The sequence below is a fragment of the Calonectris borealis genome, chromosome 9 (genome assembly GCF_964195595.1).
Source record: "Calonectris borealis chromosome 9, bCalBor7.hap1.2, whole genome shotgun sequence".
Taxonomy (NCBI): domain Eukaryota; kingdom Metazoa; phylum Chordata; class Aves; order Procellariiformes; family Procellariidae; genus Calonectris; species Calonectris borealis.
The window spans coordinates 2,397,367-2,421,613 of record NC_134320.1 but is presented as its reverse complement, the minus strand read 5'-3'; the positions used below and the strand labels follow the sequence as shown (position 1 = coordinate 2,421,613).

Genomic DNA, 24,247 nt, shown 5'->3' with positions numbered 1-24,247 from the left:
TCTACTGATACTCACTCGCTGTGTGTTTTCTTTGACAGGGGAGTTTGCACTCAAGCCCCGTGCTACTGTATTATCATGGAGTACTGTGCACATGGGCAGCTCTACGAAGTTCTGCGAGCAGGGCGGAAAGTCACCCCTCGGCTGCTTGTGGATTGGTCCACGGGGATTGCAAGTGGGATGAATTATCTGCACCTCCACAAAATCATCCATCGAGACCTCAAGTCACCAAAGTGAGTCTCTAGCTGCTTAAACATCCCTCAGTTGTGGTTGTCTTTTTTTTCTTGAGGAATAAAGTTAGGTCAAAAGCCCCATTATTTTTTTTCCATGTTGACTCAAAACTAATGAGAGTGAAACTAATGAAACTTAGTGACACTCCACTCCTGTGCTGCAGCTTAACGAGACTGGAAATTTTACCAGTATCTTACATGATAAATAGCAGTCAGGAAATATTTCTAATGATTTGGTGATGTCTGGTCCTTTTTGAAAGTGGGATATTCTGTTGCCTTCTGCTTTTTTATTTTTCCTTCTTAATTGTTCTTTTGTAACTTCCCTGGTTTTCTGGAATGCGTCTTTCTCATTTCTCTGTTGCTTTCTGACTAAAACCATCTGGCTACTTATATTCTTATTCCCTAGATGTTTATCACTCTAGCCTGTGACATGACTGTGACAATGCGTTAGGATAATACTTTTAGATGGTTTACAGTACAGTTTAAGGTATAGCTTTACTAAAACTTTGGAACACCCCCAGATATAGCGAATCTTCAGTGAGTTGTTAATTTGCAATTTTATCAAGATTGATTTTTGACTTGTAGCATTTAGAAGTGCATTTGAGGCACAAAACACAACCACCCCAAAGAAAGTGCGTGCTTTCATCAGTGAAAATGCATGGTCTTTTCTTCTTGTGCTACAGTTGTGAACAGCATGGCCTCATCCACTGTTTGTGTTCATTAAGAAAGGATTTATTCCCAGTGGCTGTTGTGGTACAAGAAAAATTGCAAAATGCTGATTTCTTTATTTTTTTTTCCTCCAGCGTTTTAGTTACACACACAGATGCAGTAAAAATTTCAGATTTTGGTACGTCTAAAGAACTCAGTGATAAAAGTACCAAAATGTCTTTTGCGGGAACTGTGGCTTGGATGGCCCCAGAGGTGATACGCAATGAGCCCGTCTCTGAAAAGGTGGATATCTGGTGAGTAGTATTAATGCTTAAGTATCTTCACCTTCTGTTAAACCACTTGGTTTCCCGGCACTTTACATACTCAACACTCTTTTCTCATTCTGGGCATGGGGATAGTTTGCTCTGTGCTGAACTATTCCTTTCTCCATCTCCAGTGCCCTGAACTTTGTTACTGAACCATGGGCTATAATGGAAAGAGAAATGACATACATGTGTAAAAGCTGCATGTTGAGATCTGAAGGTACCTAATGAGACTCAGTGCAGACTGTCTGTGTCCTGCAGTAAGCAAATGCAGCAGTTCTTCCCTGTGTCATTATTCAGGCCAGAGCTTTCTTCCGCTCCTGGTGCTCAGGGCCCCTTCAGCAACTTCTGCAGCCAGGGTCTTTTTCACTTGCTTTCTACCCTCTTCAGGGCCACGTTTGAGCTGTAGGGAGGCCTCTACTCTGCTAGCTTGAAGGGTCTGACCACCTTTTGCTTTCTGCATACTGGTCTTGGCTGTTATATGTATAGCCACAGGATTATAGTCCAGCGGATCTAATCCCGGATCCAAGAGCAAGGAAACCAGGATACAAGAGTTTTGAACACCGATTTCCATCCCATGTGAAATGTATTCTGTGTCCAAAGAAACACAAGGAAAGGTTCAAATCTCCATGCTATTAAAAATGCTTGAGAGAGGACTCAGCCTTGGAGCTCCTTTGGGATGCCGCTCCGCAGGTTTCAGAGTCCTCAGGGGAACTGCATTCTGTTTCTGCCTTGTTATTTCTGCATATTAAAGGTCAGGAGCCAGGACAAATACCCTTCTCCCTGCTTTACAGCCAGGATGAATTTTCCTTCTTGGGTTTTTCAAATGCTGTCACCTCCCTTATGGAGGTCAAAGCTGCGGGTGGTTCGGAGTGCGAGTGGAGTCAGACACCAGCCTGCTGCTGGTGTTTTAGCTCGGAGCTGGGTCATGACTTTAAGTCAAGACTTCCTGTAGGGAAAGGGAAAGTCTTGTAACGTGCGGTAATACAGCTGCTCTTGTGCCTGCAGTGTTTTGCGTGTTCATTTTGTGTGGACGTTACAGGCCACAGCAGAGCCAGCTCTTCTGGAAGAAACTCTTGGATTGTTTTGGAAAGAAAATACACTCACGGTTTTCCTTCTGAGCTCCTCCCTGTGAATCACAGGTTCATGAGGAGGAATGATGCTGGATTTCCACCCTCAACTTTTTGTCCTTTAGAGTGGCTTAGGTTCAGGAATATTGTGTGGAGCATCATGTCCAATAAAAACCAGCTGTCAGCTCTGCTGAGGACTGTGGGCACTCCTGTACTCCTTTCCTCAGTGACTTAAGAGATGTTGCTCTTTGGTGCAAACCTAGAGGTGCCTTTGGTGCGAGTTCCTCTTCAGTCTGCTGCAGTGGTGATTGCTCAAACTCCTCCTTGACATCCATTCCTCCCCAAAGATGAGTAAAAACGATGTTCATGAATGCTGACAACAAATGAGAACAGTTCCTAAGCTGCTTATATGTCTGCTCTCTCTCATCTTTAACAGCATGCTAAAAAAAAAAAAAAAAAAATCTATAATCTTATCAGGAGTCTTGAAAATCCTTTGTCAGTTCTTAATCATAACAAAGCTGAAACCAGCTGGGGTTTCCTGGTAGTTTGTCCAACCACCTGGATCCCTGCTTTCCTGCAGCCCACGGAAAAACATTTTGAGACAAAAAAATGTTCAAATGCTGCTTGTTTTGTGGTTTTGGGTTTGTTTTGGGTTTTTTTTTTTTTTAACTCACGTGACTTGAAGCCAATGGGCTTTGAAAGTGCAATGTTTTTCACATGAAGTTCTGTTTCCTGACTGCTGGTTTTTCAGACCCAGGCAGTTTGTCCCTTAGATGTTCTTCTGTACTTAATAAAAGCAACTTGATACCAGTACAAGCCAGAAACACACTTCTCACTTTTCACCTGGTTTGACTTGCCAGCAAGCTTGGCAGGGTTGGTGTCCCACAGATGGATGGGGCATGCAAGTAAGGTGATATGTCTGGGTTTGAAACTGAGATGGTTGTACCTCACCTCGTATCGCAGCCTGGTTGTTAATGTGCAGTAAGAGTGGTGTTGGTTCTCAGCAGCATTTTGTTTACCTCTGTATTGACTGGTTTGATATTTCTTTGGTGTTTTATTGGGTGAAGATTGTAAATAAAATAAATAACTTTGCTGTTATAAGTGAAGGTTTTGGTCCTTACTGATCATTTCACTAAGGAAGAGAAGCGAAGTGAGTTTCTTACCTATATCTTTCAGTTCTTGTAAAAGGAGGTTCTTTTCCAGGCAGAGGTCTCTTAATTAATTTGTTTCTTTTTTTTTGCCTTCCTTTCTTCAGCACAGAAGAAATATCAGATGAGACTGCACGTGTTTTTGATACTGACACTTATGCATGTTGCATTTGTTTCTTCATTTCTGTGTTGTAGTAGTTGTAGCGATGAGTCTCAGACTGATGAAACTCTTACCTAGGAGTACACATAACAGCAGAGGGAGCTTTTGGCTAGAGAAAAAAAAAAGTTAAATGAAATGTAAAAAAAAACCCCACAAAACACAATCTTTGTTCTGTTGTCTCCAAGCCACTTACCAGTTCTGTCTGTCCTGTAGACTTTTGACTGTTCTTATTGGTAAGAACAGATTATCTACTATCTCAGAAAGCTATCCTTCCTCTTCATTTAACAGGAGTAAGATTTCATCTATGCAGAAAAGCTTCTAATGTGCTTTTAGGATTTTTAAAACCTCACAAAGAAGTAGGAAAGGGTGGGTGAAAACCAGTGTGGCTTGGTGTTCAGCCCAGTGCTGGGGCAGAGGAGGAAGAGTTACCTCGTGTATGAAATAGCTATTCTTGGTTAAAAACTAGTATGTAAACACTGATGCACCTTTTTTTCAAGCTTCACATTTTTCTGTTAAATTGAATTCACACAGAAGTTTTTCTCCTGGTTTATTTCTTCATCAGGTCGTTTGGGGTAGTTTTGTGGGAGCTGCTTACAGGAGAGATTCCCTACAAGGACGTGGACTCTTCGGCCATCATTTGGGGAGTGGGCAGTAACAGCCTGCACCTTCCTGTCCCTTCCACGTGCCCAGATGGCTTCAAAATCCTCATGAAGCAGACCTGGTAAGAGCCTGAACCCTGCACAGACCTAGGGCTGGCTCCCAGCTCTCGCCAGATGCCCAGTAAAACCGATGAAACCAGAGTCAGGGTGGGAGTGTTGAGCCCACAGCAGAGGGCTCTTAAATACTCTCACACTTGTCACGAGAGCAGCAAGTTCTAACATTTTGGATTCTGCTTCCTTGTGGCAGCACTCCCGGGCCCCAGAAGGGTATTTGGAGCTTAGAGGAACTAGGAGGAGACCTGTCTGGTTTGCTGGGTGGACGGGGCAGGGGAGGGAGCGGGCAGACACTGTTGAGACGCACCAGTGAGGGGGAAGGAGTTGAGTAGGAGAGAAGCAGGGGAGTAGAGCTTGATGGGAGCCCCAGCAGGGTGACAGTTACCCATGAGTTGCCTGTCCAGGAGCAGGCGGCATAAAGGTCATCTTCAGTAGCCTTCACAGAGGTGGTTGCTTTGTTGTGCAAAGTAGGTGATAAAAGGTAGCTCTGTGGGAAGAGAAAAGGAGCTGGAAGCTAAGTAGGCGTAAAACTTCTTGGGGCTGGCTCCAGAGTGAAAGGAAATGATTTTTCACTCTGAAACCCCCTTGTAAGTGACTGGGTTTTGAACTGGACAAAGAGAGATTCGAGCTTTCTGTATGAAACCAGGATTTTACAGGTATAGATTTGGAAAATGTTTTCAGTTCCCTCCACATGCCAGATTATAGAATCATAGAATCATTAAGGTTGAAAAAGACCTCTGAGGTTATCGAGTCCAACTGTCAACCCAACCCCCCCATGCCCACGACACCATGTCCCCAAGCGCCTCATCTACACGTCTTTTAAATACCTCCAGGAATGGTGACTCCACCACTTCCCTGGGCAGCCTGGTCCAAGGCCTGACCACTCTTTCAGTAAAGAAATTTCTCCTAATGTCCAATCTAAACCTCCCTTGACGCAACTTGAGGCCATTTCCTCTCGTCCTATTGCTGTTACTTGGGAGAAGAGACCAACACCCACCTCGCTACAACCTCCTGTCAGGGAGTTGTAGAGCGCGATGAGGTCTCCCCTCAGCCTCCTCTTCTCCAGGCTGAACACCCCCAGTTCCCTCAGCCGCTCCCCATCAGACTTGTGCTCCAGGCCCTTCACCAGCTTCGTTGCCCTCCTCTGGACACACTCCAGCACCTCCATGTCCTTCTTGTCGTGAGGGGCCCAAAACTGAACACAGGATTCGAGGTGCGGCCTCACCAGTGCCGAGTACAGGGGCACGATCACCTCCCTGCTCCTGCTGGCCACACCATTCCTGATACAGGCCAGGATGGCATTGGCCTTCTTGGCCACCTGGGCACACTGCCGGCTCATGTTCATTAGAGTTGAAATTCTTTGTCTTGCGTTATGCATTAATGATTTGTCCTTGTAATTGCATCTTGACACAGAGTGTAAGTGGCCTTCCAGCATTTTCCCACTCCATGAGTTTTACCAGCCACCCTTCTGATGGCACAAAGGGAAAAACAGGCCAGAGCACCTATGGATCTTTTCAAGTGGCTGTAGACCCGCTCTGACCCTGAGCAGGTCGTGCTGTTGCAGTGTCTGTGCTGTTGCCTGGCTGTGCTTCTACGCATGGCTGCAGAAGGCAGGACGCAGTTTGTGCCGCTCTGAACACCCGGTTCGTGCACTCGTATCCCCACCTGGTGGAAGTTGGTGGTTTGTAGGGGAGAGGTGGCTGAAGAAGCTGTTTCTTGTCCTGAGCACTGAATCCATGCAGCAAGTCTGGTGGGTTCAGTCCTGAAGCTGGAGTGCTTGTCTCTTTTCTCAGAGATATAAATGTTTTTGTACTTGAATGTGATCTTACAGAGATGTTTAGTGCATTACAATACCGTGTAGGCTCAGGCATTTACTATGTGGCAACATAGATACGTTCGGTGTTTTGTTGAATGTAAATTATCATTTCTACTAGACTGATTATTCCCATTATAAAATTTGGAAATTAACGGGATAATAAACTGAGATCTGTTTCTTCTTGACAAACAAGTTAGGAACAGTTTCAGTTCGTATCCTATCTTTCACTTTGTAATCACATTTTCCTATTTTAAATGGTTTTCATCTCTTTTGTTTCTTCAGAATAGCTCATCACAAACCAAAAACTGTATACAAAACAGCTCTAGCACAATAAATTCGTATTCAGCAAAAGAGAAAACCAGAAAAGCTCCTTTGCTCTAATCTGTCAGCTACACTATTCAGAGAATTCTAGTGAGAAACCCTTTCAGAGGGGTAGGAGTAGCTAGCAATGTTAACCTCATCTCATGCTTGGGTGCTTGTCTGTTTTGCTCCAGGCAGAGCAAGCCCCGGAATCGTCCCTCCTTCCGACAGACACTGATGCACCTGGATATCGCATCCGCCGACGTGCTGGCTACTCCTCAGGAAACCTATTTCAAATCACAGGTAACCGGAGAATGGCTGTAGCCCATGGGTGCTAGAGTTAGCTCCAGGGATCTGATTTCAGAGGCTGCATCAAGTACAGCAGAAGTCTGGATCCATGATTTCTGTTTGATTCTTGGGGAAAAGCAAACTGATGGGTATTTGAAAATCTTTAACCCAAACTTTCACAAACTGAGACATCTGCTGACTGTAGTCAGAAACGGAATGTTGTCTCATTCACTTCTCCCTGAGACTGCTGACTTCAGATGTTCTGCTCCCAGCTGTTCCCCGGTGCTGTGGTACAGGAGAGCACGAGACTGCTGACAGAGGAACTGCTGCATTTATAGTGAAGATGAGCAAGGCAGCCAGTGCTGTTACAGGGCAGTGAAGGGACTCTGGGACTTTCAGGGAAGATCTAAAAGTACGTTCTTAGAGATTCCTCTGAGTCCTACCCAGCGAGCTATTGTCTGCTCCCAAGGAGGGAATGAGGATGAGCCCTTGTCTCCAGTACAGAGGATCTACACAGTGTTGGGGTGTATGCGAGGAAGTGGGTGCATTTATTAAAGCTGCAAGAACCAGGGCTTCAAGGGGCAAATCAAGTTAGTATCACCTTAGTGACAGTCATCGTTGTCATGAATATAGGTTTCCAAATCATAAGCCTTTCTGTTTACTTTAAATGCCGAAAGGGAAGAATATGTCTTAGGACGAGAACAGCTTTAGAAATTTCTGAAAATATTTTTTAGAAAATGCAGATATGTTTTAAATGATCTAATCGGAGCACAAAATTGGAAATACCATTTGAAAATGCTGAAACTAAACATGCTGCAATGTAGTTACCCAAAATACTTCAGCTAACGGAATCATGTTTTCAACCCAAACCTGTAATTTTGCAGACACAAAGAACGTTGCCCAGAAGTTTTTCTTTGGTGCAACCAGGGATCCCAATCCTTTGTAAATACCTGAAAGTAAATTGCTTCCCTAGGCTGAATGGAGAGAAGAAGTGAAGAAACATTTTGAGAAAATTAAAAGTGAAGGAACTTGTATCCACCGGCTAGATGAAGAATTGATTCGTCGTCGAAGAGAAGAGCTGAGGTCTGTTGACAGTCTTTTACGTTTACTGCTTACTTTTCCCATCCAGCCTTCTATTCACCAGCTGACTGAGCCCAGCTCCCTCAGCTTCTTCACAGGGCATGTGCTCCAGCCCCTGACTGGCTTCATGCTCCTCTTGTACTGAGGACCCCAAAACAGGACTCGGTGTTCCTGGAGGCATAAATTCGGGCAGCCTAAATTCCTTGTGAGTCCAGAAACTGAAGCTCCCACGGGCATGCCCTAAGCCTTGAGCACTGCTTGGCTGGTGGAACGCTATAGAGAGAGAGAAACAGTGGAAACTGTCCCTGCTCTCGGGCAGTCTGAACAGTTCTCTCCAGGCAAGACAGGCAAAGGCTTGTGTGTTTACCAGGGAATATTTCTCCTGAGTTTTGGTGTTTGTGATAACAGCACTGAAGCAGGTACATCCATCTCACTGGAAAATGCATCTTGCAGTTTGGTGTGAGCTTTCTCTGCCCTGATACCTTCTTTGGATTAGGTATTTCCAGAGAAGTGAACACACTCCAATTTATCAGCCCACTGAAATTCATTTTGAACATTAGACCAACTTAAAAATGAAAGCAGAATATTTATTTTAGAAAGGAAGGTGTTATCTTCTGTGATACAAATTTGCAAATACAGTTATGACAGAGAAACATAAACCACCAAGTAGCAGTTCTATGTCAAACCTAAGAAACCAAAGGGAACCTTGTTCAGCCAGTTTGATGTAGTTGTCAATCAGTGTTCCCTAGCCCTAGGGAGCCTTTGATGGTCACATCTTTCAGCTGTGGTTCAAGATATCTTCTGCCACTATAGCTGTAGGGGCATATTGCTTTTTATGAATACAAACAGATGACTTCTTTCCCTGTTTCTTTAGAAGCTGACTTTGCACTTCTCTGTGCAGACAGGATGGTCAGGGCTTGGTCAAAGGGCTTGTGGATGCATGTGAGGCATTTGCAGCTTCTCTAGTGAGAAGCGTTGCCCCTCTTTCAGGACAGTTAAACGCTTTCTAAATCATATCAGGATTCATTGCTGTATCAAGCTCTTAATTGTCATTCACTGTCAGCTCTATCTGGGGTTCAGTGCAATACAGCTGGCAAATTTGACTTTTAGAAGACCTTTTCCTAAAGCACCTGTACTTCTCCTTATTCTCTCTTGGTCCATGGTCATCAGATTGCGGAATAATGATTTTTCTGTTTTTCAGACATGCATTGGATATCCGCGAACACTATGAGAGGAAGCTGGAGCGAGCCAATAACTTATACATGGAGCTCAGTGCTATTATGCTGCAGCTGGAGGTCCGTGAGAAGGAGCTCATAAAGTATGTATCTCTGGGCATAATGGCATGCCGTGCACGTGGCAATATGCATGGGGGAAGAAAAAAAACAATGCTTCATTTCTAAACTGCAGAGTGGTACTTGTAGATTTAGTGTCCCCTGACAAACTTACAGGGTAAAGAAAGAGCTGAGAGGCCCCATAAAGGTAGATTACTGCAGACCACTTAGTGCACATATCTTTACCCAGTGTTTACTGACTGGGAGAAAGGCACCTTTCCCGTTTGGTGTTGGCATCCTTTGGTCCCTTTGTAAAGAGAAAAGCAGTGCTGTTTCTGGACTATGCGCCAGGGCCCTGTTCCAACTGCCTGGTCTCTGCAGAGAGAATTTAGAAAATGACTGTGTCCTTTCCCAGAACAGCATGTTGTGTTGCACCCAGCCATAGCTGGGAAACAGGCACGCAGTGTGCTCGCGGTGGAGCTGTGTTTCTGTCCAGCGGGAGCTGCAGTTGGATAAAGAGAGAACTGATCTGTTGTGTTGGTTTTTTTTTTTTTTTTAATTCCCCAATGTTTCAGGAGGGAACAAGCAGTGGAAAAGAAATACCCTGGGACTTACAAACGCCACCCAGTCAGACCAATAATCCACCCCAATACAGTGGAGAAGCTGATGAAGAGGAAAGGGGTCTCCCATAAACCAGGCAGTCAGACTAAACGGTAAGAAGTAACAACCTAGTTCTGTGCCAGGAACCAGTGGTAGATCCCCATGAGATGAGCAGGCAGCTTACTTCCCTTAGAGTCTGAACGCAACACCGGCCAAAGGGGTGTTAACTCTTGGGCCTGGTCTGCTCCTCAGAACCACAATTGTTTAATTATCTTAAGGTAAAAGGGATGTATTCTGCCATTCCTTCTACCTGGGCAGCTCTCTGGAACCGTTTGGTCCATATGATTTTTTCACAGATGATGGTGTTTTAACAGGAGGTGTCCGATGTGTTGTCTCGAATTCCTAACTGTCCAGGCAAAGAGCAGTTAGATCATCCTTGACTTGAATGGTAGTAAGCAGGGTGAGGGATTGCAGAAATCAGCTAGCCCTCAGAGAAGATGGATTCATTGTTGAGGAATTAAATTGGGATTTGAGGTTTGGGAATTCATACCGTCCTTTCAGCTATTTCTCTTCTGCATGTCTTTCAGAAAGTGAGATTTTTTTTTTTCAGAGGAGTTGTCTATTTTATTCTTCCCTTTTCTGGGATTTCCAGGAGTCAGAGTGTCCTGATTAACAGTGAATAATCGCTTCTGAATTAATATCCACATGTGCTTCTGAAATGAGCAGGCTGATAACTATCAGCAGATTGGGACCCTATTGTGCTGAGCATTGTATATGCACATAGTATGAGACATGCCCTACACCAATGTCTTAGGAGGGAGCTATTTTGGGAGCAGAATATCAAAATAAGAGCGGAAAAAGGAGAGTATGTGGCAGATACTGGAAAAAGCAGCAAGAAAGGAGTATAGAGCATGATGGGCTGAAAAGAAAGGACATTGAATGGAGAGAATCAAAGGAAACTAAATGCAGAAGTCAAACAGCTGAAGGGGAGGAAAGCCTGTAGATTTTAGAAAGCAGAGTGTGCTTATGGCTACAGCTGCCTCTTCATCCTGGCTGTGAGCCGATGCCGTTTCTTAGTTTGTGGTTTAATGTGTAACTTCTGCTGACTGTCTCTCAGGCCAGATCTACTGAAGTCAGAGGGCATACCCAGCACAGAAGCAGCATCCAATGGCTCGCCAGTCTCAGGAAGTCCCAAAATGTCAACACTGAGTGGCAAAAGCCGCTACCGCAGTAAGCCACGTCACCGCCGAGGGAACAGCAAAGGCAGCTACAATGATTTTGCAGGGATCTTGAAAAACCAGCCAGTGCAAGATGATGCACCCCCACCTCCACCTCATAATCCTTCTCATCATCCCGGCCTACCGCAGCAACATGGCCACAGCCATCCCCATGGCCATCACTCACGGCTTCATGCCCACGGACAAGATATTGCCAACTGCGCAAACAACTTAAGGTACTTTGGCCCTGCAGCAGCGCTGCGGAGCCCTCTCAGTAACCACGCGCAAAGGCGGATGTCTGGTTCCAGCCCCGACCTCATCTCCGCTGCCATGGAAGCAGATTGCCGAAGGAATCTGGAGAGCAAAGAAAGCAAAGCTGATCATTGGGAGTGTTGCAAAACAGATCCATATAATTCCTGTCTTCAGTGCAGGGAAGAGGACAGTGGTCAGGTACCGATGTCATCTGTTGAAACAGGGATGAGCCATTCTCAGTCACCAACATCTGTTTCCCTATACGAAAATGCGCAGTTCATTGAGAAGATGGAGGAAGAGGGCTTCAGCAACTGTAAGTCAGCGTCCGCCCTAGGCACTCCTCAGCACATGGCTTCCTCAGTGCTACCTTGCAAAGCCAGACCCCTTCAAAAGGTAAGGACAAAGCATAGTGATTTGAAAAAAACCAAAGCTTGCTTCTCTTTTCCCTTTCTACCAGAAGAAGGTGTGTAGCATAGGCTAGTGTCTGGATATAGGATAGTAGCAAAGCCATGTTTCCCACGCATATAGCAGTAGAGTTACAACTTTATCTTAAAGAGATCATGCCCATCTGAATTTTGCCTTGTGATCTGGACATACTTTTAAAATCAATTTTATTGAGAAGTACTGTAGGCATATCAAGGCATACTGCTAATAATAAGGATTGTCAAGTGCGGTTTTGGTAGGGTCTAGCTCTGTTACTTGCAGTTTAGCCAGTTTTTGTTTGAGCTGAAACTTGGTCCACTGCATTTTTTGTTGTTGAAACAGTCTCCATGTTTTCAAGCCTTTCTCAAAACAAAGGCAGGCGTAAATGCGTTCTTTTGGTGATGTTAAATACCATGTATCAGTTTCATTGAGAATCTGTAGCGCTGCTGTGCCTCGAAACAGAAATGCGACATTTGCCATGGTCTTGGGGACATGCCTTTTGCTGCACCTGCCAGAAACTGTCCCCCTTGACCAGACATCATAGTTCTCATGTATTTTGTGAAGATTTTGCAACAGTCAGAAAGATGTTACGGCACAGTTGAACAGAAACGGTTGTTCTTCATTCCTCCTGCTTCCATCCAGGTTGTGAGAGAAGTAGGAACCAGTCTGAGTGGAGTTCAAAGAGCAGGAAAACGGGGCCTGAGTGGAAAAGTGAAGGAAAAGAGGATGAGTACCAGACCAAGAGCGTGGGGCCAGAATGAAGGCAGAAGGAGGACCTCATATTACAAGGGAAGGGGATGAGATAGAGCCTGAGTCTGAACCAGGGGTTGGCAGGTTGGATAGGATGGAAGGAGGCTGTAAAAACCAAGAGTGCAGGGGGCAGATTTGGATGCGGAAAGGAGAGTAAAAGGCTCTGTGCTCACTGAGGTAGAGAATGAAACAAAACTTAAGTTTTCCTAGTTGGTGAAACCCACCAGCAAAGGCTGTGTCATCCCCAACCTACTCTGTGATGGACTCATGTAGAAGAGGGTCGAAGTCATAAAGCCAAGAGTGCCAAATCAGCTCAATAATTTATGTGGATATCAAGTCATTTTCAAATGACTTGATTTGCTTCTGTAAAAATCCGGAACGTTATGTACTCATTGCCTGCTAAAGTACTCCAGTGTATTTCAAAGTCAATCACTCCAAATTCAGAAATGCCAGCATTAAGACTGCCTGAAATAATCTCACGGTGAGAAGATGTCTGAGTCAGTTTTCACTGATACGCAAGTTCTTTTTTTGATTGTGGCAGCCCATTGACACAGTGACTTTGTCCTGGAGGGCCAAGGGGCAGCCATGTAGTTGCATGTTTGTTCCTTCACAAATGTGATATCATTCTTGTCCTTGTTTTCTGCCAGAGCGGTGATGACTCTTCAGAAGAGGAAGAGGGCGAAGTAGACAGTGAAGTGGAGTTTCCTCGTAGACAAAGGTAAAAGGTGAATTCACTCTAATCTCTCTTTGGTGGGACAAAACTCTGGAGGAGAACTGTCATAGCAGCTGCACATCAGCATTGAAACTGTGGAAGGTGCTGGCAAAAGAACAGAATCACATTCAGTGCGTCCCATCTGCCCTCAGTGATCCTCCATGTTCACTCGCTGTTTTCAGCCTGTTCTGAGATGTTTTCTCCAGCACAGCTTTTCTGCTGCAGGCTGTTTGTAGCACAACTTGATCACACTTGGTAACATTATTCCGCCTATAAAAGTAAGTGCTGCATCTGTTTCACCAGAATCAGACTTACTGGAACTCTTTCAAATGTCGTTTATTAACTGTTGCTGCAGTGGGGCTGACTCCAGCATTTTGTAGTTGAATTCAAGGAGGATTGAAGAGCTGGGTGACAAAACAGCAGATCAAATTTGGTGGTGTTGCCTGTAAAATAAGAGGCTTGAGGGGGCGTTCCTACCTACGCATATGTAATAGCGGGCTTTACAGTCCTGTGCTCAGGAAAGAGATCATGGCATTGGTGCAGTAGTTTTATGAAAGCAGCTGCTTGAAGTGCAGAAGTGATCCAGTGGGCAAATATGTTAAGGGTCCTTAGGAAAGGAGCAGAGAAGAAAATAAAAGCTTATCTGCTGTTGTATACATCCATGGCACACCTCCAGCTTGAATCCTAAATGCCACCTTCATTGCTCCAGCTCAAAGACCGTGGTAAAATTTGAAAAGGTACTGAGAAGTGTGACAAGAATGGTTCGAGATGGTTTCCATAGAAGAAGAGATTAAATCCATGAGGAATGTTTGTCTAGCAGGGCGATACTGGAGATGCATGAAATTGTAATTTATGTGGAGAAAATAGACAAGGAATCATTCCTCACATTCATATTAGGGACACCTAGTGAAGCAAACAGGGGGTTTAAAATGAACAAAAGTGAGTCCTTTTTCCATCCAAAACATTTTCAGATGTGGAGCTCCTTGTCAAGGATGCTGTGGAAATCAAAACATAAACAAGTCATAAGTGTTAAATCTATGGCGTGTAGATCCATCAGTGGCTGTTAAGCACTGTCATCCAGGTTTGATCTTCAGCTCGGAAGTCTGATTTACTGAATGGTACAAACCGGGAAGATATGCCAGGAGAAGGCAGGCTCTGTGTGCACACCCTGTTCTCATACTTTTCCCAGATTATTTCTTCCCTGCCTAGGGTTGGAGACAGAACGCTGGACTCGATGAGTTTTCTGACTCATACGGTTCTTGTGTGATTGCTTCTTCTGTGGTTTACTAATTTGGAAGACAAATTGCCTTTCCTGAATTCAATGTGATCACCTGTTAGGGGTCTCCTGGCATGTTCAGTCAACTGATATTTTGTACCATTGCTGTTAAATCCTGGCGTGAGGCGAATTCCACATTCAAGTAACTGTGAGCTTATTTTTTGAGCGCACATACCTAAATTCTAGCCTGGCTGTTGGGATCACTGCCAGGTGATGCAGATATTCCCAGTTGAATTAGCTTGAACCCTACAGTACAGCCTTTCTTTGGGAAAAAGGACTGATAAAAAAAAAATATGCTCCAGGGCAGATCAGCTGCTATGAACATGTAGCAGACAAGACCAAATAAGAACAGATGAATTTAAAGATGCAGATCTTGAACTAAATCTTTCAAAAGGTGGTAGATTTCCATAGCTCCAAGATGTGAAAGGCAGCCCAACACTTTGCAGAGCTCTTGCTGCCAGCCTTGCAGATCAGTTATGACTCAGCTGGAGGTGTGTTCTTAGGGTGGGAAGAGGCTCTTGGAGAGTTGGTGTAAAGCCTTTCCTAGGGATAGGACCTGTTTTGCTCAAAGACATTTTTGGAAGGATCAAGCCCTTAGCCCAGTGTGCAGAAGCGACCAGGCAGTATTGAGTGCACTGTGCCTGAGCGGTATCTGCTAGGGAGAACACGACTGAGCGGCCTGGGCTGCCAGTTACAGTGAGTGAGCCCTGTTCTTCTTGTGCTGAAGATGCCAGTTAAAAGTACAGGTGCAAAAATCTGCTCTGCATTGCATGCTTCAGAAAGGAAGGTGAGAGATTCGCCAGGGGAACCTGTGTAAGGATGTAGCAGCCACTCTGCGTTCACTGCACTACTAATGTTGTGAGGGTTTGGATTGCGATACATGTCTCAAAAGAAAGCCGGTACCCTTGCTACACGTCAGAAACAGATTTCCTTATGTTCGAACTGTAACGCTGCGCTGGCTCGCCAGCTCATTCTTATTCTGTGCAGTGAGAGCGTGCGCAGAAACCTGTCCACTGAAAAGCTGTAACTTTTCTAGCTGGCAGCGGGCTCCTGGCGACAGGCTCACCCAGGGCTGAGCGGGCACCAGGAGTGGGGTCTGTTGAGGCCAGTTGTAGCAGGGTAGCCGAACACAGCACCCAGGAAATTGCTTTTCCTCTGCAATCAGAGGCGCTGTGATACAACCTGAACCGCTCTCCCGTTTGCAGACCTCACCGCTGCATTAGTAGCTGCCAGTCCTACTCAACCTTCAGCTCGGAGAACTTCTCTGTATCAGATGGAGAGGAGGGGAACACAAGCGATCATTCGAACAGCCCGGATGAGCTGGCCACCAAGCTGGAAGATGAGCTGGCTGAGAAGCTGGAGGACATGTTGTCCCAGACTCCAGAGATCCCCATTGAAATCTCCACCCAGTCTGATGGGCTTTCAGACAAAGAGTGTGCTGTGCGGAGAGTCAAGACTCAGATGTCTCTGGGCAAACTTTGTGCAGATGAACACAGCTGTGAGGTGAGTTGTAAGTTTAGCAATCCCCCCTTCCTTCTATGGAGTAAAAAAAAAAAAAGATGTTATGGAAAGGAATCCAAGGGTCCAGAAAGTTGGATGACTGCCTAGGAAATGCTGTGGTAGATGTCCTACAGCAAAGCAACTGCTTAAATACCCAGTCTTTTTCATACTTGGCCAGATGAGTAGACGGGGGAAAGTAACACAAACAAAGCTGAACATAATTTGCTGGTCAAGATGAGTGTGATATTGGAAGGCTCTCAGATTTGCAGTTGCGATAAGTGGGATAAAAAATAGCACATAAAGCAGATAATGAAACGGAAGGGATATAAACTATCTGCCTCAAACTTATCAATTGGCAGCCTTGCTGACGAAGCTAGAATGATTTTCTTCCTTTCACTGTCTTTCAAGTGTTTGGGAGGGGTAGGGCAGAGCCTCCTGCATCATCTTCTCATAACTCCGTCTGTGTTTGATAGCGCTCTGACCGGATATTTTTCTGCTGGTGGTAACCTTTGCCTGTCTGCTGTTACAGATTGGGAGGGTGTGGTTGATCTGCAGTGCAGGAATGTTGCTCACATCTTCCCCTTTCCTTTTGCTTTGCAGAACCCAGCACAGTTTGGAGAATCAGACTGTGACTCTTCTGAAGGGGAGTGTTCTGATGCCACAGTCAGGACCAATAAGCCCTGCAGCTCTGCTACTTGGTAATACAGATCTCCCCCAAAGCTTCCTGATACTGGCATTTTGATTTCCCTGAGATTCCACTTCATTCCCCTCCATCACACTTTACAGGAAGAGAAGATGCTTCTCCTTCCCACCCCAGGAGTGATTTGCAATAACCTGAATCTCTGGAAAATGTCCAAATGAAATTAATTCTCTTTGAGCATTTCAATCAAGAATGGCAGGGATGTATTTTATTGAATAATCTAGTTACTGTAACATGGATATTTATTTTTTTGACATTTTAACACTTTTTACTGTAAAGAGTGGATTGTATTTATAGACACACAGACTTGTTGCAAAAAAAAAAGTTCAGAAAGCAAGCACACTACAGAGAACATCCTGGGAGTCCTGCCTGGACAGCTTTGTGTACAAACACGGGGGGATTCTCTTGCTGCTTTCACAGGGGACCAGGCCTCGTGGCCCTGAAGATTGGAGAACAGATCAAGAAAATGAAACCACTCAGTCTTATCAAATGAGGAAGCATAAAAAGACCTTACTATAGGGTAACCTGTGAACAAAGCGTATTCAGTATAACCAGCTGGGTCATTTTTAATCAGAAGGTGGACATGTTCCTGGAGAAAATTGGTACTGAGGTGCTAACATCCAGGGTCTTCTGAGTCGATACATCCCCAGGAATGTAATAGTGGGTTTTATTTTAAGGATTTTTAGTTTCTTTTTTTAATCAGCATTTTGTTGTGAGATCCTGCAAATGTATTCTAACCTCGTCCTCTCGAGAATTGGTATAAGAGCACTTCTTAACATCGTCCTTGCTTCACTCTGGCAGTGTCGATCTCCAGTTGAGCAGGGAAACCTCTTTCAGATGCAGTGTGCCATTTCCCAGTTTACTTCCTCCTCTTACCTCCTGTCTGTTTCAGTCAGTCAAAGAAATCAATCAAATCAGTGTTGGAAAAGCAAGAACTCGTGGAAAAGCAAGAAATCGTGGAAAGCACATTCTGCAGAGCCTGAGCACTCTTCTGGGGAGGAAACTGGAGATGCCTGTACTGGACTTGGAGAAGCAGTCTCTCACCTACAACAGCATCGATAACCAGCAGAGAGCTGTGTGTTGAGGGGGAAGACTGGGAATCACTGGCCTAGATAAGAGCATCAGCCCTGCTCTGTCTCCTTATTCACTGTACATTCTTGAAAGCATTAACAGCTGCCTGCCCTTCATGTCAGGCTTTGTGCAAAACAGGTTGCACAGGGAATCTTGATGGTGGCTGTGGCACAGCTGTGTCTCAGGTCTACCCTGAGGTTTCTGTTTCTCCTTCAAGCTGAAACTCTGCAGGTGAAAGTGAGGATAGTACTGGTATGTGACAGGCCGAGGCATTGGCAGATGAGAAAAATTTGTTTTCTGATAGAACTCATAGTGCCTTCCCTTCAAACACTACTCTTCTAAATCAATATTTAAAGAGAACAAAACGATAGAGCACGTTTCCCCCCCCACCTTAGCTGATGTCCCCCTGCAAGAGCTTTCACTCTGCCCTTCCTAGCGTGCTGGCTGGCGCGGCTGTGCCACGCGTGTCTGGTGCACGGCCGCGCTGCTGGGTGCTGCTCTGCAGACTGGCACACCAGCCTGAGATGAATGGCAGGAATGGACCATGGACAGGTACTTCTGTTGCTTTGTTTGTTTACATTTTATGTTAAAATATTGGTTTGAATTTAACTGTGGTAATTTATAGCCTCATGGCAAAATGAAGGAAAATGTCTTACTTATACAGAGAGCAGTATTGTATGAGTTAAATTATCCCATATTTTTAAATTTTTGTAGCTGGACTACACACAGATCTTAAGTTATGATGTTATTTTATTATTTATTATCATTTCTGTCGATCAGAAGGTTGGCTTCACTGCTAGCACAATTGTAATCTGTTTGTGTGATGTTACCTTCTCCCTGGTCGCGGGGGGGGATGGGAGCAGAGCTGGTCTCAGTGGCTGTCAGTAGCTGCCGCCTCTTGTGATTTCCAAGGATGCTGTGACACCGGGGCAGAGAACCTGTCAAGGCTGGTCCGAGAGGGATGGATGCAGTCAGCTCCCTGGGCCCTGTGATACTCCTTGTGGTCGGTGCTGCAATTTGCTTGTGTTGCCAGTAGAGTTGGCAGCCCCCAAACTGTTGGGGAATGGTGATCAGGGAGCGAGTGGCTTTTGGATTGATCACAAAGTGAATAACCATCACAAGATCCCCTGGCAAGAGCATCCAAAAGGACAAGCGGAGAGGAAGGCAATGGCTCCGAGCAGCGGGTACGAGATCAGGCGTGGCCAGCAGTGGATCCACATGGTGGATCACCCGTGCAGGACCAAACAGGCTGCTGGAGAGGAGAGGGAGCGACCAGCTCGCCCCTGCCTGCAGCAGCAATACTCAGCTCTGGGTGGAGGCAGAATGCGTCGGGGAGCGAAGCTCTTTTCTGGCTTGTTTCTTGTTTCCTATCTCTTCCCATCCCTCATTCCCCCTCCCAGATGTTCTCTGTCTCTTGGCCAGTGGCAGGAGGAGGTGCTAGGACCAGAGATGGCTTCGCTGTCGTGGTGCGAGAGGGGTCTTGGTGTGGAAGGAGGTGGTGCAGGTGGCTGGAGGCTGGGATGTAGGCATTTAGCGGTGGAGAGCTGTGTGCACGTAACACATGCACACAAAGAGGAAGACCAAACTATTGCATAAAGAGAGGTTGAGAACTACCATCAAATGTCCCCCGCAGCAGAGGATGCCAGGCTTTACGCCCCTGGAGAGACTCTGCCACTCAGATCTGGCAGGCTTCCTGAGCTCCAACAGGCAGGGCTGTTGGCTGCCTGCGGGCAGCCCGATGTCAACCCAGTCCATGGCCCTGCGGGTACCCGCTGCCTGTGGGCAGCACTGGTGCCGTGGGGCAGCCCTTCAGCAGTAGGGCTAAAGCAGAGCCGCCTCCGGCTCAGGCCTGTCGGAGTCTCCGTGCAGGGACTTCAGTCTGTGATGATTCAGTCCCTAACAACAAGATCCCAGGGGGGTTTTGGTAGCTGTGGTCTGCTTAGAGCTCCTCCACTATGTGGTGAAGCTCCTCTGGGCTTGCAGAGAAGCATAGAAGCTTTGATGTGTGGGATTTTGGGACCCTTCTGGGCCAGCTGTCCTGGGCGTGTGCCGATCCCTCCCTGTCCTTGCCCGAGGACACGCTGGCTCATTCTGCAGCCTGGAGAAAGCAGAGTGAACCCTTCAGGTTGTCTGCTGCCACACTTGGCTCTAGTTTCATTACATGCCCGGGTCATTGCACTGTTACGGTCCAGCGTCGCTCCTCGTAACTGCTGCCTACTATGCAGCGTCCCTCTGGGACTGCCGTAGGGCTGCTCCCCCTTGCCTAAACGCGTAACCCTGTACCTGCGGAGGTGTAGTCCCAGCCTCCCCCTGCACACTCATCTCGTGCCCTCGGCGGTGTGCGGGCAGGGTGGCTCAGCGGCCCCCTGCATTCCTAGGGCGGTTGCTGCCAGTTCTGCAGGGGTTATAGAGGCATTTTCCTTAGTGAGACCTGCCCAGAAATGCACATGGACGTGATCTCCACGTGGCTGTATGGGAACCTCTGCTGCGGTTCCTCGCACTTTCTTTCCTAGCAGGGTATGGGGCCGAGAGGCGTGAATCAGCCTGCTTCCTCCTCGCAGTAACACCGCATTTGCAGGACAGAAGTAAACCGTGGGTTCCCTTCAGCATCCCGACTGCCCTGATGCAGTTCTCATGGCTCCTGACAGCTCCTGAACACTAGCCTAGGTTTTCTCCCAGAGCTGAATGTTGCCTTCCCCACTGTCGTGTTAAGTAACCATTTCATCTTGGCCCTGTCCAGTAGTGTTCATCTCTCTCCTCCCTGCTCTGTGGATTCCTGATACAAACTTGATTTTTTTTGTATTGAACAGTGTACAGTGATGGAAACAAGAATGACTATCAAAGCAAACAATGCATGGAATAAAAAGCCAGTGTACTTCAATGCTTCTCAGGCTGGTCTGGTGATCTGGGAATGGTTTCTCATGTACTTTGGGATAATGTAATGAAGCCTTTTAATAACTAACATGATGTTAGCGAGCAGGTTGTTACCTGTCTTGGAACACGGCTGAACTGGAACTACTGGGAGCTCCAAGTAGCAGGGCAGAGGCTTGGTCGGACACACGTAGCCTACCAAGCACCCAGGTGTCCCTAAGCGTTGGCTTTTGCTCTTGTCGAATGAGTGATTTTTGCAACGTGAGCTGGGGGATCGCATCTGCAACCATGACTTCTCATCCTGGGAACCCTGCTGTCCTACTCGGTTCCTACCTGGCTGGTGGGGAAGGTAAAATGGATGAAGCATTCACTCTGTCAGCTTCCTGTGTTGTCCAGGGTCTCCCATCTGCCCCCTTCCATGCCAGAAAGTTTACTTTATCCTCCGAGCGGAGGGCAAACTCATGGAGAGTAGAGCAAGGAGGTGCAAATACCAAAAACCCAGGAGCATATTATCATCCCTGGGGGCTACTGTTCTCCAGCAACTGGGACAGAGCCTGCTTGCTAATTTGGAAACCTTCTAGTTATACATGAGCAAATGCATAGGTTTAAAGGTGCTTCTCAAGGATAAATCACTGCCAGCCAGGCACATTCATTCCTTTTTTTTTTCCCCTTTAATGTTTGTGGAGAGTAGCAGCCACTGCAGACCTCAGAAGCAATCTTGTGTGTTCTGACATATGAATGATACATACAGGCAGCTCATAGCTGGCCCCAAATCCTGAACGATTTTGCTGCAGGGTGCGCTTACTTAACATCTGAATGACAGGGGAAGAGTCTTCTACAACTGTGCAGGCTCTCCTGTAGAAGGTGCAGGGACCCTGAAACATCATTACGTTTTACTCAACTTGGTACTTGTACTACTGCACCTAACAGCACAGAAGCGCATGGTTCGTCACTTTAGGCCAAAAATGCTAAATAAGTATGGGTTTGGAGAGGGCAGGGGGAGGATGGAGTAGGACCTGCTACTAGAGTGGTGGTGAAAAATAGCCAAGGCTTTTGGTATTGCAGCTCAGCAGACCACAGGGAGTGCGGTGCTTGGGCCCCGTGTTCAAGAGCTGGGAGCGACTAAGGGGTTCTGATTTGCCTTCCTCACGGGATGCTAATACTCCTGATTTTTTTTCCCATTGCTCATGCATTTGCAGTGGGCTGGCAACACCGGAGACACAGGCTGATTTAAAGGAAACAGGCAAATGAACTGAAGTGTTCACAAAGCCCCTGTATAGTGCTCTCCGTGCAGATACATGCACAGTTAAACATTCATTAAAAGTAAGAACCTTACACCTCCTCTTAGATGAGAAGAACGATTAAAAACTGCAATTGTCCTTGGTCCATGGTGGCACAGAGCATGCAGAATATAACCTACAGGAGCAGAGACCTGCGGCTTTTGCGAGGCAGTCCCCCAACATCTGGGGCACCTGAGCCATCACAAGCTCTTTTTGCCATTGAGTAACTGAGCATGCTTGTTTTGATCCAGCTTCAAGTGCTTCTTGCTGTATTTCTTGATGAGGGTCCCTGGTATCAATGCTACCACAGCCATTGCAAGCAGTTTGAGCAGCGTGTCCCAGGAGAAAATGGCATCCAAAGAGGTGATTTGTGACAGAATGGCTCCTGTCTGCACACAGATGAAATTATATGGTGTAAGACCTGAAAGAATCAGAGCAGAAAAGCAGCCTGTTAGCATCCCCCCCATGTAAAATTACCTCAGATATGCCCTTGCCTAAGGCCAGACACAGACACAGGGGTCTGTGTTCGTAACGGAAAGAACGGGGTACGATTCAAAACTTTGCTGCATTGGTGACGCACGCATATTTGCAAAATGCTCTGAGACCTCTGAGTATAAGGGCAGCACGAAGGCAAAAAGTTAAATGGGGCAGAGTCACAGCTACCACCCTGCCGCTCTGCCTTCCTCAGCTCGGCATCCTACCCAAGGCTCGGTGATGAGGAGAGAGGCAATGTCACACTCCCCAGGCCTTACCGATGAGAACGGAGAAGAAGAACTGGGACACAGGGATGTTTAAAATGGGAGCTGAGAGATTCAGAAACCAGTTTGGTGTCATAGGGAACAGCCTCAGGAACAACAAGAAGAAAAATAAGCAGCTCCTGTTCTCTTCTACCTGCCAAGAGAAATACTCCAAATTATTTCTGCTCTTCAGACAGCAGTAACATCTGGATGTCCATGATACTGAAGTGAGTTTAAGTTTTCTTCTAACGTGCCGCAACATAACATCAGTCCAGAACTGATGAAAAGCAGCAACTTTACATATGTATGGGAGCCTAATGGTGAGCCAGCCCCTTCCATACAAGCAGTGAAAATGGGATCTAATCTGAATGAGAGATCAGGAAGTGAACAGCAGAACCACCTCCAACTGTACCACGCAGCACAGCATGGGTGGAGGCAGTTGTGGAGCACAGCAGCTTCCCCATCAATCCATTATCTTACTTCTGATTTTCCTTGGGATCTGGGATTTTCCATGCACCCCTTTGCAAACAGGCTTGCTCCCAAGAGAGCAGTCTGCTCCTAGATTGTGTGAGAGGAGGCCGGATGCATCCCCTGCACGTATTCCTTTTTTTACTAAGTCAACCCAAAAGGCAGCTCTCCCAGGGGGCATGCCGGGTGTCTGCAGAACCACGGCTGCTTACCTTTCTTTGCAGCAGAGCCACTTTATCAGGAAAGTAGTAGACGACAAACTGCTTTCCGAACGCGGCAGAGAGCAGGTAGCAGAAGGTCGCTCCCACAGACGTTAGGGCCGAGCACAGCACCAGCCCAGTCCACGGCCCAAAGAGTGCTCCAGCCAGAACGTTCTGCCAGGGCACAACACCGAGTGAGAGCCCGGGACGTCCACACCCGTGTCCCCTCAGCCTGGCTGCCCTCAGCCTCGGTTGCTTCTCGAGGGCCGAATCCTCCTGGCAAAGCCGTGACTCACCCAGCAAGGCACCGACCTTGCACCTTGCCCCAGCGCCTGCTCCGGGACTGGGGGCAAAGGGCCCCTCTGAGGGGTTCGCACCGGCTCCCCCCTGCATCCCCCCCGGCCCGGCCCCGCCGCCGCCCTCCCGCCGGGCGGCCGTACCAGGAGGCTGGAGCCGGGGATGGCGAAGCTCTGCTTGTAGAGGTAGGCGGCGCAGAAGAGGGCCAGCGCCGCGCCGCGGTGCTGCCGCTCGTAGTCCCGCAGGGCCTCGGCCAGCTCCCGCAGCTCCTCCAGGTCCGACGGGAACCGCAGCGGCCTGAGGGGGGGGAAACACACGGGGAGACCCGGAGCACCGGCCCGCCTCGCCCCCCGCCCGCCCCCTCGCCCGCCCCCACCTGCGCGCCTGCCCCGCGCTCAGCCGGGCCGACAGCAGCCAGAGGGCGGCCGTGGCGGCCGCGAAGACGAGCAGCAGCCCGGCCAGCCGCCGCCGCATCCCGCGATGGGGCTCGCCGCTGCCGCCGGCCCGCCCCCGCCTCCGCGGCGGAGCGCAGCGGGACGCGCAGGCGCGGGGCGGGGCCGTGGGCGGGGCGCCGCCGTGAGGGCCGTGAGGGCGGGGCGCGGCCCCTGAGGGCTCCCCTTGGCGCGGAGCCGCCCCGCCGGGGCAGCGTGCTCCACAAACACAGGACGCCATCATTTTTTTGTCGCTTCTGCAGCCCCCCCTTTATAAATCTCTGCGTTGACAAGAGGGCCCCGCCACGCTGTCGCTTGGTCTCCACAGAAGGCACCGAGGAACTTTCAGGTGAGTCCCCGTACGGCTGTGAAAACGTCTGCCGCCTTCAGAGGTAACGTTCAGGAGTGACATGTTCGG

General features: G+C 47.4%; 3 protein-coding genes across 13 annotated transcripts in view; 2 read left to right on the top strand and 1 right to left on the bottom strand.

Moving 5' to 3' along the window:
- MAP3K13 (mitogen-activated protein kinase kinase kinase 13) overlaps positions 1 to 20,426 on the top strand; it is an 82,817-nt gene extending 62,391 nt beyond the window's left edge. For 8 of the 11 annotated variants that reach the window (XM_075157897.1, XM_075157903.1, XM_075157901.1 and 5 more), the window contains 12 exons: positions 39 to 230; positions 1,031 to 1,189; positions 4,139 to 4,297; positions 6,600 to 6,708; positions 7,667 to 7,776; positions 8,975 to 9,091; positions 9,620 to 9,757; positions 10,762 to 11,506; positions 12,934 to 13,004; positions 15,480 to 15,777; positions 16,375 to 16,472; positions 16,561 to 20,426. In XM_075157897.1, the coding sequence (XP_075013998.1) occupies positions 39 to 230; positions 1,031 to 1,189; positions 4,139 to 4,297; positions 6,600 to 6,708; positions 7,667 to 7,776; positions 8,975 to 9,091; positions 9,620 to 9,757; positions 10,762 to 11,506; positions 12,934 to 13,004; positions 15,480 to 15,777; positions 16,375 to 16,472; positions 16,561 to 16,597 (2,233 nt within the window). In that variant the 3' untranslated portion in view covers positions 16,598 to 20,426. Of the gene's footprint in view, positions 1 to 38; positions 231 to 1,030; positions 1,190 to 4,138; positions 4,298 to 6,599; positions 6,709 to 7,666; positions 7,777 to 8,974; positions 9,092 to 9,619; positions 9,758 to 10,761; positions 11,507 to 12,178; positions 12,711 to 12,933; positions 13,005 to 15,479; positions 15,778 to 16,374 lie in introns of those variants that run through there. The other 3 variants (XM_075157907.1, XM_075157906.1, XM_075157908.1) reach the window with 3 other exon arrangements.
- Positions 20,427 to 21,669: 1,243 nt separating this feature from the next.
- TMEM41A (transmembrane protein 41A) lies at positions 21,670 to 23,932 on the bottom strand. Its single transcript, XM_075157909.1, has 5 exons — positions 23,775 to 23,932; positions 23,542 to 23,695; positions 23,114 to 23,275; positions 22,449 to 22,587; positions 21,670 to 22,117 (listed from the first exon to the last, which is right to left on the bottom strand). Exons 1-5 carry the CDS (start codon positions 23,870 to 23,872, stop codon positions 21,897 to 21,899), a joined length of 774 nt encoding a protein of 257 aa, XP_075014010.1. The 5' UTR covers positions 23,873 to 23,932; the 3' UTR covers positions 21,670 to 21,896.
- A 67-nt stretch (positions 23,933 to 23,999) lies between these two features.
- Positions 24,000 to 24,247, top strand: part of CEP63 (centrosomal protein 63) — a 43,158-nt gene continuing 42,910 nt past the window's right edge. Inside the window, exon 1 of the mRNA XM_075157886.1 lies at positions 24,000 to 24,178. The gene's annotated coding sequence lies outside the window, so the exon portion shown is untranslated. The remainder of the gene's footprint in view (positions 24,179 to 24,247) is intronic.